Source organism: Glycine max, chromosome 4 (assembly GCF_000004515.6).
Source record: "Glycine max cultivar Williams 82 chromosome 4, Glycine_max_v4.0, whole genome shotgun sequence".
NCBI lineage: Eukaryota > Viridiplantae > Streptophyta > Magnoliopsida > Fabales > Fabaceae > Glycine > Glycine max.
The window spans coordinates 47,738,339-47,754,297 of record NC_016091.4 but is presented as its reverse complement, the minus strand read 5'-3'; the positions used below and the strand labels follow the sequence as shown (position 1 = coordinate 47,754,297).

General features: G+C 35.0%; 1 protein-coding gene across 1 annotated transcript; it reads right to left on the bottom strand.

Annotated features, from left to right (window-relative positions):
- Nucleotides 1–4,064: 4,064 nt before the first annotated feature.
- Nucleotides 4,065–8,077, bottom strand: BRI1B (brassinosteroid receptor). Its single transcript, NM_001250482.2, has one exon. The coding sequence runs from the start codon at nt 7,922–7,924 to the stop codon at nt 4,361–4,363; it is 3,564 nt and encodes a 1,187-aa protein (NP_001237411.1). The 5' UTR covers nt 7,925–8,077; the 3' UTR covers nt 4,065–4,360.
- Between the last annotated feature and the right edge of the window lie 7,882 nt (nt 8,078–15,959).

Here is a 15,959-nt window from a genome sequence, read left to right as displayed (position 1 = left end):
CACCACAGAACTAACATGCTGACTATGTTGATTGGATTGACATTGCTCTAAATTGCTCCTCCTAATACACTTTCAAGAGTATCCATGGCTTAATAGCTTTTTTTTAATCACAATATATATGCTACCTCATAAATATGGAGTCGATAGGAGAGAGAAGTTTAAAACAGAAAATCAAAATAAGGAAAAAAAAACATGTAAAATAAAAATAAAGAAGTACAAGTAAAATATACAAAACAAACAATGGAGAATAAGAGAACAATCGTAGAAAACTAAAAACAAGTAAATTTGAATAACATAAAAAAAAATGGCATATCCAACAACTCTTAAATTTAATGATATTGACACTAAAAGCTGAGACAATGGTGCCCGAAACTCAATGGTTACTTGCTTGAAACAAACTACTTCAACAAGTATGGCGACTACTTTTAGTAATATAATGATAACTAAAACATCATTTCCGCAAACATTTTTACATTAGTTATCAAATACTATTAAATTTTTACTAGTTGAGCTAATATCATGTAAATTTTTTTAAAAAAAGAATAACATCATGTAATCTAATCATTCCTGCGTGAAAAATAAGATATAAAATGCAATTGAATGAAAAACATGCACTGATATGCAAGATATAATATTTCAATTGTTGGTTTAAAAAAACAAAAAAAAAACTTTATACTTTTTATTTTTCCTATAAAAATAATAAAATTTGATTATATCATACTGCTCCTCTCTTTATTTTATTTTTCCTCCTATTTCCATAAATCAAACAATGGATAAGTTTTGTTTTATAAGGTAATAAATATTTGTTTGGGTACAAACAAGTATCTTATATGATGATGCAATCTTGTTTAGATCAAGTATGATTACTATTTCTAACTACTTAATATAACTGCGTACATAAATTTTTAACTTAAAATCATTAATTAAATGAAAAATATCACACAAATCAATCTTGGCATTAAGTATGCGCGTGTTTGAAGACAACTAAAATTTTAACATTCAGCTTTTTCATTACAAAAAGAAAATGTCAAATTAGTGGACGTTAGGATATTTACTTAAGCTCATTATTATATTAGCATAGTATCGAATAAAATTAGTCTAATGAAATACTAATCCGAAACTAGTGAGGATTTTAAGGAATCATCACATGGTGATTAATATTTTAAACTCTGGGGTCAATTGAAGCGGGGCCCGAAAGCGATGGCATCGTATTGCAGGGTAAGCTTTCCGACAGAACCAGATGGTCCATTGGCCCACGTGTCACTCACCCTGCGCGCGCGTGTCATTCTGATGGTTGTGGCTGGGAATGTGCGAACCACACGAATCTTAATTCTTAAAGCCCATGTTGGGCTTCTATGATGTTGCAAAAGCTACATGCCACATGCCTCATACAGTTTTGGGTCAAACAGTTCCATCACTATGTACATGGATGTCCGTGACACTTTCAACAATACGGTTCAGTAACGTAAGCTAGCTAGTAGAAAAAGAAAAAATATATATAATTAAACCACAAACAAAACCATAAGGTTCCGTTTCAATTTTTGAAACTTTCCAATTCTCTTTCCGTGATTGATTTTTCTGGCAATGTATTCTTTTTCCTTTGTTTCGTGTAGTTGAGTGAAGGAACATATTCGTTGGAAATGCCAAACCTTATTAAGTGAGTGGTAAAAAAGATTCGTAGGGAATAACACAATATTAAGAATTAGTAATGGGTAATTAAACCGTACGCACCAGTGCACCACCTTATGTACTTTCATAACGACAATAGCATCGTAATTTTCTAATTCAAATGGCAGATTAGAGGACTAAAAGTGTTTCCAACTCGTTCAGAGTTGTAACCCGGAAAATGGAACAAGAAACGACAGGAGATGAGCACAAAATAAATTAGAACTAGAATGAAATTATGAGTAAGTCAGAAGAAACAACTACTATGGTATTAATTATACAAATACCATTAGTATGAGCTGTGAAGGTACTGATGAGTACCGGTAGGAATAGGCTACGCTAGGCTTTGAAAGGCTTGAGCCTAGTCTACGATGAATCTTTGAGGCTTGAGTTTGGTTTATAGCCTATCAAAAACTTTTATTTTGGTTCGGCCTGACCTTTTTAAAAGTTTGGTCTGCCCTGATAGCCTTTTTAAAAGCCTTCTTCACAATAAATATTTAATATATTTTATGGAGTATGCACATAATATGAAAGTTAAAGAAAAAAGAAAGTCAATTAAAATTATAATTAAAGTCCTTGATTATATGAATAGAAGTTATGGAACAGAAATGTGTAATCAAAGTCTGATAGTTTCAAAAAAATAATTAATTGTATCCAAAAAAATAATATATATATATATATATATATATATATATATATATAGGCCGGCTTATCAGGTTTATAAGATTTTTTAATAAATCTAAGTCTGATATATTTAATTTAATAGAAAGTTTGAGCCTAATCTTTTAAGTAAATAGGTCAATTCAGACAAGATTTTATATATGTCAAGTCGTAGACCCCTGTAGGCCGATCTGGCCTATTCCCATCCCTACTAAGAGATTGTTACCGTGAGTGCTAGTAGAAGTACTATTTGAGTGTTAGTAGTAGTACTATTTAATAGCTGAGAGGTTAACCTTACACTTCAAGATATATATCCAAATTAAATGCAAACTTATTTCCTGCAGGTTCTATTTTCAATTTTCATCCCTTTACGTGTATGACTATGACCACATACTGTTGTTTCTACGCTTTTATCTCTAGTTCTTTTTTCTTTTTCAGAATACAGATGTATGATTATATTCAGAGTTTACGTTAGTAAGGAAATACCGTAATTGTTTTCCTCTAAACAAAGGGACATATTGCACATGTTAAGTTTAATAAAATTAAATCAAACCCCTTCTAATTAGTACAGGTAAATTATTAAAAATTGTTTTTGTCTTTGTCTAATGCTTACCATTCTTTATTGTTGATTATATAAATATTAGTGTTCTGGCACAAGGTTTACCGATACGTGGCCACTGGAGGAGCACATTGTCCCAGTCACAGAAAGTAATAATTTACCGCATCTATGATGCATCACGTGCTAAGCACGACATCCATGGAGAACAGACAAAATGGATTCATTTACTCACCCTTTTTTTTTCTTAATCAGAAATGAGCGATCACTGATGAGTTGAAGATTCTTGATAATTATGAAAATACTAGTTTCGTATAAAAAAGGTTGGCAATTATGAGATTGGGGACTTTCATCAAAGATGGTCCAACCAAATTTGCTATCCGTGGGGGAAAGTTGAACTTCTTAAAGCTGTTTATTTGTGGTCCGAACTATTATTAATCATCCTAAATCCTGTGACAATAATTACCATAGCACTCAGTTTTCCATAGGTCAAGGTTTGGTCCCTTCCTCCGTTGCTTTTCATCTTTTGACAACTGACATTTACTACTTCTTATCATCCTACACTCCTCTTTTTTACAGTCTTCATTCTAATAAAACGCACCCCACCACCCACACGCGCACAAAATGAAAATGTTTTGGGAAATGGCAAGTCCACACAATTTGATTTGTCTATTATAATTTTCTCTCAACAGGGGATTATGAAGAATTTAATTCTGAGGTTGAACCAATAAGCGTGCACACTCAACAGAAGGAAACGGGTGGTGGCACCTACATTGGTGTCCTAATTCAAGTGGGTTACCTGTTCCTTTTTGTTTTTTAACAGGAAAAATCCATAAGAAAAGGGGAGGTGATAGTAGCACGAAGAGAGATGATAAATACAGACGGACAGACAAGCTTATTGACTCCTGATACGTGATGCTGAATTAGGCCAAAATTATTTATGGCCAGATGAAGTGAAAATACTATTGAGTGGAGTGATACTTTTTCCTACATGGTTAACTAGCAAACAAAACAAGAAGGGTCAGAAGGGCACATAACAAGTTGGAGGAGGGGAGTGTATAAAATTGTTATTCAAGAAATTTGATGTTAGAGTGATTTTAGAGGCATGTTTTGACAAATTATATCGCAAATCGGAGCAAAAGTTGCTGTTGATCCACTTAGTTGCCATCACTGGGGTCGCAGATTGAACAGAGAACCTTTTCAGGATTATATTTGAATGAGAAAAGTACTTTGAAAATTCTAGGAAAACACAGATGGTAACAACTGAAGCTGTTTATATACAAGTTAAACAACTTTTTTTTATGTATAAAATAACAAGAATACATACATCAAAAGCATTCATTCCCCTTTTAACCGTTTTCCCTTATGTCTGAAATAATTTGAAGCGGCAAAGAAGGAAAAAACTGAGGGGAGCTGAATCCGTCATCTCCTCCTCTCTTCTTGTCTGTTTCCCAAAGAATCCACACGACACTTTAATGCCTAATGCTTGCTCAATTCAGGGGCTTCTTTAATGCTCATCTCCACCATTTCAACTGCATTGAAACCTTCCTCGTCATTGGCTATGGTTGACTGAGAATCAATCCCGGATCCCGCCTGAATCTCCTTGAACATTGCCATCACTTGAATCATCGTCGGACGCCTCCACGGTCGATCATCCAAACAGGAAACCGCAATCTTCAAGTGCTGCAAAAGCTCCATCTCCAGATTGGGGTCTTCCTTCATGAGCTCCGGGTCAAAAATATCACTGATTTTCAGCTTGGCATGTTGTTTAACCCATCCAACAAGATTATTATCTCCAAAATCAGCCGAGTCCGTTGGCCTTTTCCCAGTTAGCAGCTCCAACAAAACCACACCATAACTGTAGACATCACCTTTTGTGGAGCATCTGAAGCTCTGATAGTACTCGGGAGGAACATACCCCGGTGTGCCAGCCAATGTGCTCACACTCAAATGTGTATCCATAGCACTCATAAGCCTAGCCATTCCAAAATCAGAGACTCTGGCTTCCAGGTTTTCATCAAGTAACACATTGCTCGACTTCATATCTCTATGAATGATGTGGGGGATACAATTGTGGTGAAGAAAAGCCAATCCCCTAGCAGCTCCAATAGCAATTTTCCGCCTAATGGCCCAGTTCAGCTTGATCCCAGCTTTCTTCTGATCATGTAGAACATCCTCTAAACTTCCATATTTCATGTACTCATAAACCAAGAGCCTCTCTTCCCCTACCTTGCAGTATCCCAACAGGGGAACAAGGTTCCTGTGCTTGATTTTCCCAATAGTCTCCATTTCAGCGGTGAATTCCCTGTCCCCTTGTCCGCTAACATGAATCAGCTTCTTGATAGCCACAACACTTCCATCCTTCAACTGAGCCTTGTACACATCCCCAAACCCGCCAGAGCCAATGAGACTGTCGTTGTGAAAACCATTGGTAGCGTCAAGAAGGTCCGCAAAAGTAAGCTTCCGGAGCGGCTTCTCAAATGTTGCAAGGTTTATGCTAAGAGCTTCCCGAGTACTGGTGTGCTTCCAGCTCACATTGGCCGGACCCGAATGGGAATTACCATCACCATAGGCTTCAAGAGCAGCCTCCTTCTTCTTCCTCCTCTTCCTGGTCTCAATGGCAATAATGATCAAACCAAAGACGCAAAAGAGGGAAAACAACAACCCCATGGCCACACTCCCCGCCAGAGAAGCCTGCCTCCTGTGAGACTTCATATGTTGCGCATTTCCATTGTTTGCCGGCTCCGAACCACACGGACCCAGAGGAACTCCACATAGACCAGAGTTGTTCTGAAACTTCGCCGCAGGGAAAGTATCAAATTGACCCGACTCAGGAATCGTCCCGGTAAGCAAGTTGTTGGACAAGTCAATCTCAGTGAGCAAAGAAAGCCCCGTGAGGCTCTGCGGAATTTGGCCCTCCAGTCTATTATTCGACAGATCAAGAATGTTGAGATTCTTCATCTTCCCAAGCTCTTGAGGAATGCTCCCAGACACATTATTGTGACCCAAATTGAGAATGTACAAATAGTACATGGCCCCAATCTCCTTGGGAATACTCCCTGACAACATGTTGTGCGAGATATCCAAAAATATCATAGAACCATTATGGTTAAACGTTGGCTGCAACTTACCTCCATAAACCCTAGTGAAATTGCAGGGGTTCCTCGTCGAAATCCTGTTCAGCTGCTGCTGACTGATCCCCGCAAACTCAAGCAAGTTCCCCGCACCATGGCACTCCTTGCTCCCATCGTTCTTTATATACACATACGTCTTCCCACTGATGAAATTCACGGCGATCTTCCCCGACTGCTTGAACAGCTCCGGCGGAATGGGCCCGGTGAGCATATTTGTATTCAGATCCAACCATATTAAACTAGTACAGTCGCCGAGCTCCGGCGGAATCCGGCCGGAGAAAGAGTTATTGCTGAGCTTGAGTATGGCGAGATTAGAAAGCTTCCCAATCCACGGCGGAATCTCGCCGCTGAGCCTGTTGTTGGAGAGGGAGATCCAGTTCAACTTGGTGCAGTTAACGAGGCCAGAGGGAATGTTCCCAGTCAAGTCGTTGAAATCCAGGATCAAATTCTCGAGGCTTTTAAGATACATGAGCTCCTGCGGTATCTCCCCGTGGAGCTGGTTGAGCCAGATGATGAAGTCTTTGAGATTCGAAAGAGACCCTAGGCTCGGAGGAATAGTCCCCGTGAGGAAGTTGAAACTCAAATCCAAAGCAACGAGGTTTGAACAGTTGCTGAGCGTGGGCGGAATAAAACCCGTGAACCGGTTATTCTGCAGATAAAGTTCCTTCAGATTATTATTAATCCCAGCGTCACCGCCGCCGCACAGCGAGGCGGGGATTGAGCCGCTAAAGTTGTTGGAGCTCAGATCCAGCAACTCCAGAGCGGAGAGCTTCGACAGAGACTCCGGGAGAGCACCGAGGAAGCCGTTGAACGCAACCGCGAGCTCTTTCAGGCTGGTCATTTGCGTGAGAACCGACATCGGCAACGCGCCGGCGAAGAGGTTGCTGGAGATGTCAAGGGATTGAAGAGAAGTGCACGCGCCGAACGCGCCGGGAAGAGCGCCGGTGAGATTGTTGGAGGAGAGATCGAGCTGGAGGAGAGTGGAGCAGAGGTCGGCGAGGGAGAGAGGAATCTGGCCGTGGAAGTGGTTTGCAGCAAGGTACACAAACTGTAGCGAACCGGAGGGAAGGGAAGGAACCGGACCGGAGAACTGGTTGCTGGAGACGTTAAGGTAAACGAGGCTCTTGCAAGGGGAGAGAGTGCGTGCAATGTCGCCCAAGTACTTGTTAGCGGAGAGGTCCAAATACTCAAGCGAAGAACACTCGCCGAAAGTAGGAAGCGTAACAGAAAAGTTGTTGGAAGAAAGGTCTAAATACTGGAGAGAAATTGAGCCGGAGAAGTCGGTTTCGCCGGTGACTTTGTTGCCTTTGAGAGAGAGGAGTTCGATGACGGGGTTGAGAAGCCAAGAAACGACGCCGGGGCCGGAAATCTTGTTGTAAGAGAAGTCGGCGAAGCGGAGGTGGTGGAGCTTCCAGTGGGGCGGGGGGCCGAATTGGAGGAGGTTGGAGGAGAGGTTGAGGGATTGGAGGTTGGAGCAGGAGGCGAGAAACGACATGTCGTTGAGGGAGGCAGAGAGGGAGTTTTGGGAGAGATCTAGGGAGGTTAATGAGGAGGAGCACTGGGAGTGGGAGAGAGGAGGCATGGCGGCGGGACCGGAGAGGTTGGTGGATTTTAAGGAGAGTGACTGGAGGTGGTCCAGGCTAAGGAGGAAGCTGGCGATGACGGTTAGGTTAGTGCTGAGAGGGACGGAGCTGAGGTCTATGGATGTGAGCTCTGTGTCGTTGCAGCTGATGCCGCTGAATGTGCACGGGCTTTGGTTAGGGAGCCAGTTGGGGAGCAGGGATGGGTTCGGGAGAGAGTTTTTGAAGCTTAGGAGTTGCTGAGTGACCGGAGAAGAAGAAGATGCAAAACACACGGAGATGAAGAGCAAGAGCAAGAGCAAGAGAGAGCTTCTGTACAGAGCTTTCATTTTCAGCAGATATGGAAACCGACAAGATTAAGGGAGAGTTTGTGGTTGTTTCTCTCAGAGGCTCTGGTTTGTGTTTAGGGTGTGAGCTCTGCCATTAGAGAGAATGAATGAATACTACTACTACTACTACCATAGATAGAGAGAGAGAGAGTCAAAAGTCCTAGTAAGGAAGGTAAGAAGGGTATTTATCATGTGGAAGACTGGACACATGCCATGTGACTCTTCCTGTTCGTAAATAAATCTCTCTAAGCTATTTTTTCCTATTTCCACTCTCCTCCATACTTGTATCTACACTCCTCTTTTATTATCGACTTAAATTATTAATGTTACGTTACGTCCTCTTTCTTCTTTCTACAAACAAATTTCTATTCAATGAGAACACACAATTAATAATAATATCATTAAAACACTAAACCGCGCGCAGTAATAATGGAGTATGAAGATTCATTGATAGTCCTGCTTCCCTTCCCATCTGAGAATAAAAATATTTAATGGAATTAAAAATTGATGTTTAGGGTTATCATATATAGATTTTAAATATTTAATAAAATTTAAAATTATTATATTTAAACTAAAATATCTTTATTTGATAGCTTGATTTTTAATATTTATACCACTTAGTGAATATTAAAAAAAGATACATCTGAGAAAAGTACATTACTTAAGCTTTGAAATCCTAAAACATCAACTGTTTAAAAAACAAAACATTAATATATATATATATATATATAGAGAGAGAGAGAGAGAGGAAGGAGCGGGTATGATTTAACATTTATCCTATTTCCGCTTCCTTCATCTTTGCTCAAAACTCTCAAATATATTGTGCTTTTATAATTCCTGCCTTACTAAATATTGGAAGTTTTTAATAGGAATAGGATATTAAGTTACAGACATTTTCTTTTTTAAAAAGAGTTAGAGACATTTAATTACCTCTCCACATTATAGTAATTCATAAGTAGATAAAAGTTTAAATAAAAGTAGAAATTAATTAATTTAATTTCCATTAATTTTGTGTAGTTTTTTTCTAGGTCATCATCCAATTATGTGTTTGCATTAAATGTATTGAAGCTCCGACAAATATAGCAGTGTTTATCTTTATTCTTTGTAAAAATTATATATATATAGTTTTTTCATTCCTATATTATTAGTTCTTATTTATTTTGCTTCCTATTGTCAACTTGTTATTAGTAACATGTTTTACAATTCTACAAATATAGAAATTGTGTTTTCATGTCTTTATAAGTTAAAGCATTAGATATATGCTGGTTTTTATTTTAATCGATATCATCACATTCTTGCAAAATATAATGGTTTCTAATTTTAGTCCTTTGTTGTTAGGACCGAAACCAAAACAAGTCATGGAAAAATATTATAGGAGTAAAATATAAAGTAGTAAAACTTACTTGGACTAAAAACAAAAATTATTACATTTGCATAGATGCAACACGTATTTAAGCTCGTGTGACTTTTCTAAATATTAAAATAAGATAATATATTACATATCTCAACAAAATTATTACATATCTCAACAAAATTATTTATTACATATCTCAACAAAATTATTTAAATATACTACAGAATATGTTAACAAAAATATGCATATTGTACAAGTGAGTCTCCATTATGAAAAGATGATCGTTCACATGATTGTTGTACTTGTTATCCAATACACATCCAACAAAATTATTTGAATCCACTGAAGAACAGTTTAACAAAATTGTGCCCATTGCATAAGTGAACAATAACATTTATGAAAAAAAGATGGCTATTCACATGAATTTTATTGTGTTTGTTATCTTTACTTTACATATCCCAACAAGTTTATTTTAATTTATTGGGGAACAAGTTATGTTGAGCATGTTGCACAAGTAAAATTTTAGAGAGATTGAACCATCCAAACATGTGTAGATACTTCTACGGTCACATTCAAAGATTCATAATGTATTTATTCCAAATTATATATTGACCTTACAAAGACCCAAAAACATTCATGTACAACCAACGGCTACCCAATGTAGCCCAATAAACTCCCGGCATGTTAATAACCCAATGGATGAACAAACTATGGTACATAACTACCCCGAAGCTTGCCGAGTTCCTAATCGCCTACTTAGATGTTGAACAAGACCACTAAAATCCTTACATTGACATGACAAAAGCTTACACACTACAACCACTTGTTACCCACATTAGCACTTTATTCTATGAGACTATGACCAACAAAAGGCGTAGATCTTTCCTTATTGTACGTGAGCAAATCCTGTTATGTAGCTTGCCCAATCCATTCCACTCTTTGCCTATAAATATTCAACAATATCCTTTATTGTACGTAGCATTACCTTCAAACAAGATATTGTAATTCATTCAAACTGTTTGCGTGTTATGTTAAAGTGCTTGCAAGTAGTCACCATCATTATCCCCCAATGGTGATCGTCCTTGTTATCCAACTTCGTGAAGCCACAAGCCAACTTTCACTCACGCACTAACCTACGAAGTTCATAAACTTATTGTTTTCAAAATGCACACTTTATCACAAATAAGTGACATGTGATTAATGATGTAATCCAATATACAAAAATTTCTTTAACCACATATGCATGATATACCCCATGATTGCTGCTGAAGTATTGTTTGAAGTTGGGCAACCTTAAAACCCAATAAATTACCAAAAACAAAAAGTAGTGACAATTTATTAATTAGAACTTACTTATCCATCTCTCAATGCCCATTGTGAATGAATGACAACATTGTTTAATGAACATGGGGAAAAACAAAACCTTTCTTTAATATAAATTTTTTCATAGTGGGTATTTATAATATTTCAATTAATTAGATCACATTTTAAGTGGACTGAGGGAGCATTTAGGTGATCATGCATTTATTCAAAAGCCAGCAATATTTATTTTGATCATGCATTTATATAATAAGGTTGATTGAGAAATTTATTGAAATAAGTTAACAATATTTATTTTGATGAGTTTTATCACAATACTTGGTGAGATTTATTAAGACAAGTTAAAGAGTTATAAAAAAGATATAAAATACTTTCACAAGTCTAAATATACTCTATACAAGCTACTTTATACGTCTCATAAATGTAATAAGGAACGAAAATGATACATTTCATCCACAATATAAAAGCTATAAGTCATGGATTATGAATGAGCATTATATAAGTTAAATTTATTTTTATCTTATTCCATTTTTAAAAGATCAACATTCCCCTATCTCCACAAAAAAGCAATGCAAAGCTTGAGGTCGAGTGGAAGAGAGACAATTTTTTTAAAAAAATATCTCATCCCTGCTAGATTTTATTGAGTTTGGAAAAATCTGCAAAATAATCATCTCACATTTTATATTTGAAAATAAATTATATATTAAATTACTAATTACATTTTATTTCAATTAATAGATAAAAGTTAATGATACTGAAAAGCGTGCTTTAGAAATAAACCTACTGCAAAACAATGTGTGTTTGCCGCGGGTAATATTTTGAAATTTGAATTTTCCTATAGCAATAATAATAAGTAACACGTTCACTTATTCAATCCAAATTTAATTATGTTTCACTAATAAATGAATTGGAGATGAGTTAATCAACAAAAACGAAGGGTTAACGAAAACGTGGGATGGGATAGAGCAATTCCTGAAGAAAAAAAGAAAGCAAAGTAATGAGTTTTTAGTTTTTAGAGTTAGATGGAGTTGGACATCATCATCTCTCGTCAAATGAAAAAGTGAATCTCTGCTAAAGGACAACAAAATTTATCGCCTTCACTTCAGTTTCAAAACTTTCTCCACTCTCTCGTCGCTTCCGTAACAGCAATCCAGCATACTCGCCGGGTTTTACTATCCTCACCCATCTAACTATTCACATTTCTGTCTTACCTTTTTATTCTGCCAACACTTGATTTCTTCTTGCCATGTGGCACTCGTCTAAGTTGAATAGTACCAGTAAGGGATTTCTTTATTTTTCACTAATAAGATCAGACACTGTATTATATTTATTTTACAATAACTGTAATATAACACTTATATATTAGTAGTATTTTTTATTTCTTTATAATATAACATTACTGATTTTATTTCACATTTTTATCTTTACTATTTGTAAAAGTTAGTCTTAATTATATCTTCAAGTCTCTAAAGTATCACCAATTTGCAATTTTAGTTTCTGAGTTTTTTTATCAGTTTTTTTTTTCAATTACATTTTGCTATCAGTAGTTTCTAAGAAAGCCAATATGTTTTTTCTTTGTCATCTAGCTACAATTTTCTTTTATTATTCATTGTTATCATAAACATAATAATTTACTCATAAATATTGTAAAAAAACAATTAAATGACTACAATTAGTATACATTAGGTTATTTAGTTCAAATTCCATAAAAAAAGAAATTGATTGTCTGCATTCACGCATTCGTTGATTTAAACCTTCGAATTAATATTAATATTTTGAATTAAATTTATCAAGATAAATTATGAGTGATTTGATCTATATTTTGAATTAAACTGAATATGTGAATTTCTCGACTCGCAGGAAATCTGAATCCCTTTTATATTCTGTCCAATTTATTATGTCAGTTAGTTTTACTAAATGAAATGAAAATAGAAATTTTTTTATTCTGAATAGAAAAAAGTTTGAGATCTAATTTTTCTATATCGATAAAATTTCCTTTTTTATTGTCTTCTTAAATGTTCTCGAGATACAATATTTTTAAGAGAAGTTTCTTTTTCTATTGTCTTCTTAAATGTTATTGAAATAAAATTTATTTATTTTTATTGTCTTCTTAAATGTTCTTCAGTTAAAATACCTTTTTTCATTGTCTTCATTAGTGTTCTTTTCAAGGTATTCAAAAAATCCGTAGAAAATATAAAAAATAATAATAGTTGAATACTTTCCGGGGGGATCAAGCAAGTAACTAAAAAAATTGTTGGTTTTTTGACAAATAAAAAATTTGTTGTTAAATGAGGGTGATGTGTCTTGTCAATTTGATTACGAATGGAAGAACACCTGAGGATAAAAATTTTCTATATAGATGATTTTTTTATTGCTTTGTTAAAGCTCTTGAATAAAATTTATTTTTTATGTTATCTACTTGAATGTTCTTAAGATAAAAATACTTTTGATAAAATTATAAATTTAATATCCTTATTTATCTTAAAATTTAATTTTCATCTCTCTATAATTTAATTTATGAATTTAGTCCAATAAAAAATGTGATACATGATGATTAATGTCTAATAAAAATGTAACATATAATGATTAACGTTGATAAATAACCATTAACGTTCAATTTTATGATTAAGAATTAAAATAAAAGGATTGAAAAAACTAAAAGACTAAATTTGTAAATTAAATTATAGAAAACAAAAATCAAATTCTAAGAAAAATAAAAATATTAAATTTATAATTTTATCAAATAGTTTTTCTGTGGTATTCTTAAATGTTATTTTCAAGATATTAAAAAAGTTCCGTAGAAAAATCCAAAAAGAATAATAGTTTGATACTTTTTGGGGGAGTTAATGATTTTTTTTTTTTGAATATACTGTATTTTAATACTATGTTGAATTGTTGATGCGTACGTAGGCAAGTGACTAAATATAGATTGTAGTTAAATGAGGGTGACGTGTCTGTTAATTTGTCAACCCACCGCTTTGGGCCTCTCTATTTCTTCTCTCAGCAAAATGAACGGTGGTTGAAACAAGAAACAAAATTTTTTACTCACTCTCTTGTAATCTAAAGGGTCCATCCAAACAAGTAAGTGGGGCCCAAATTGATGGGTCTCTCCTCAGCATGAATAAGTGGGCACTGAAAATTGGGGAAAAAAAAGGCTTGGGTAGTTCTATGAAAGAAAGAAGAAGGAAAGAAAGTCAAAATAAAAATATTTTTTTTAAAAAATTAATAAAAAGAGAAAAAAAATTGATGATGATGATGATGATTATGATGTGGAGGGACCTCAAGCTGCGATCAACACGTGCTGTTGTCCAGTATGATTACGTGGCCAAATAACAGAAGTATTTCTATCCACCATATAGGTAGCTTTGACTGCATGGTTACCGACACGTTGGCCAACATTGACATTCATTCACACGAACCCTTTTTTTTTTTTTTTCTTTCACGGTGAAATTAATGACAAAACATATTCTATGCATAATAATTGTGTTTGATGATGTTAATTAATTGTGGTATGGGAGGCAATTAAGCGAGGGAAGAGAAGGATCAATTATGAATGCGAGATAGGGATAGAGAGGACACCACACGTGCACAAGCACGCGCATAAAATAATTGAAGAGTTGGCGGGTCCTACATGAAAGGACTAGGGTGGGTCCAAGTACCTCGTGTTATTAGAAGAAGAAAAGAAAACAAGTAGTAAGAGGTGTGAGATGAGAAGAACATTGAAGGAAAGGGGTGGTGGGTGGGGTTAGGGATTATTACGATTAAGCCTTAAGGACGTGTGCATTAGGTCAAGGTCTAAATCTTTAAAGTTAACCAAATAAAAGGGATGTTATTAGTTAATGTAATGTAATGAAAGTTCTATGATTATTGTTATCATCTAGTTCTCAGAGAGAGAGAGATTTTGGAGGAACGGAAAAAAAAAAAAAAGAGTGGGTCTCCCCGTCTTTTTGGTCTTTCTTTGCATCAAATAATAACAAGTACAAAAGAGAAATGAGAATGAAAATCAATGCCACACGAGAGCCATGACCTTTTGAGAGCGACCCTACCCAATTATTTTTGCAATGAACAACGTAAATGCCAGAGAGAGAGGATGGTTATTCAGTTAATTTTGGTTACATTACCTAGCTAATAGCACTTGAATTAGCATTTTTGATGCGTGATTAGAAATCTTTTGAGCCTTTCTTTTATTTTGGTTTTTCCATAATGGGTTTTGGAGCTGACCAAATGCTCTGTGTCCCCCGCATAGGCGTTGAAGATAGGGAAGGGCTAATAGAAAAATCATTTGCAACATAGATGAAGGTTTTGGCAAAAGTAATTAAGTGTGTTATCGTTGATAGTATTAATTTTGGAAATTTCAACTTTTTGACGGTGATGGCTCGAATTAGCATATCATTCTAGGCAAGTTATTGAATGCAAATTTTAACACGTGTAAAAAAAAATTCTACTTCCTAAAGCTGAAACTTGATAGTGTAGAAATAGATAAACACAGAAATAGCAAGTGTACAATTATAAGATCATCTAATAATATTTCCATTTCCCACCGAATTGTTAGGCCAGGATGGCTTGGTCTCTTTTGCACAGCTAAATTCAATAAAGTGGGACCTAATAGCAGCTGTATTAGAACCTAAATTTTGGCATTTTTTGAGCAGATTTCTCGGAAAAAATTTCTTTATCATCATTCTTCCTACCGTAACGTTATATAGCTTAAAAAAAAGTTCATATACTTTTACAAAATTGAATTAAATTTAACTGTCAAGTGAACTAAAAAAAGTATGAAAAAACATGCCACCTTTGTTATATTGAAATTTATAACCGTCCAGCTTCTTTTTTCTTTTTAAAGCAAAAATAATATCAACCCAACTTAATTCCGGTATATTTTTTAGTTTAAGTCATGTAGGACTACGATGAACGTTAAATTTTTTTTCTCAAAAGTATTTAATATAATTGCATAAATAGAACTCAAATCATAGATCTAAAGTTAAATTGAAACAATCTTATATCAATTGATTCACACGTTTAGGTTTGTCAAAGTGAGTCCGAACCGGATAAGCCAACCAACTTATCATGAGTTTGAGTTAGAAAAAAAGCAAGAGTGTAATAATAATTACATAAACTCAACCTGGCTCAGTTAACCCGCGGGAGAACCCACTAAAAATATAATACTATTATTTACTTAAAAAAATATAGAGACATTTTGGCATTTTAAAATTTGGATGATGAGATTTAGAATTAAATGTTCTAATTGTTTAGTAATTAGTAATTTCAATTATGTATGTTGGTTTGACAATTTGGTATTTTTAACTTCAAGACTTTAATGTTGTTAAATTATGACTAATGTTTGGATGATTGAATTTTATTTTA

Coding starts and splice junctions, on each gene's coding strand:
- BRI1B (NM_001250482.2), bottom strand. CDS start 7,924: ATGAAAGCTCTGTACAGAAGCTCTCTCTTGCTCTTGCTCTTGCTCTTC.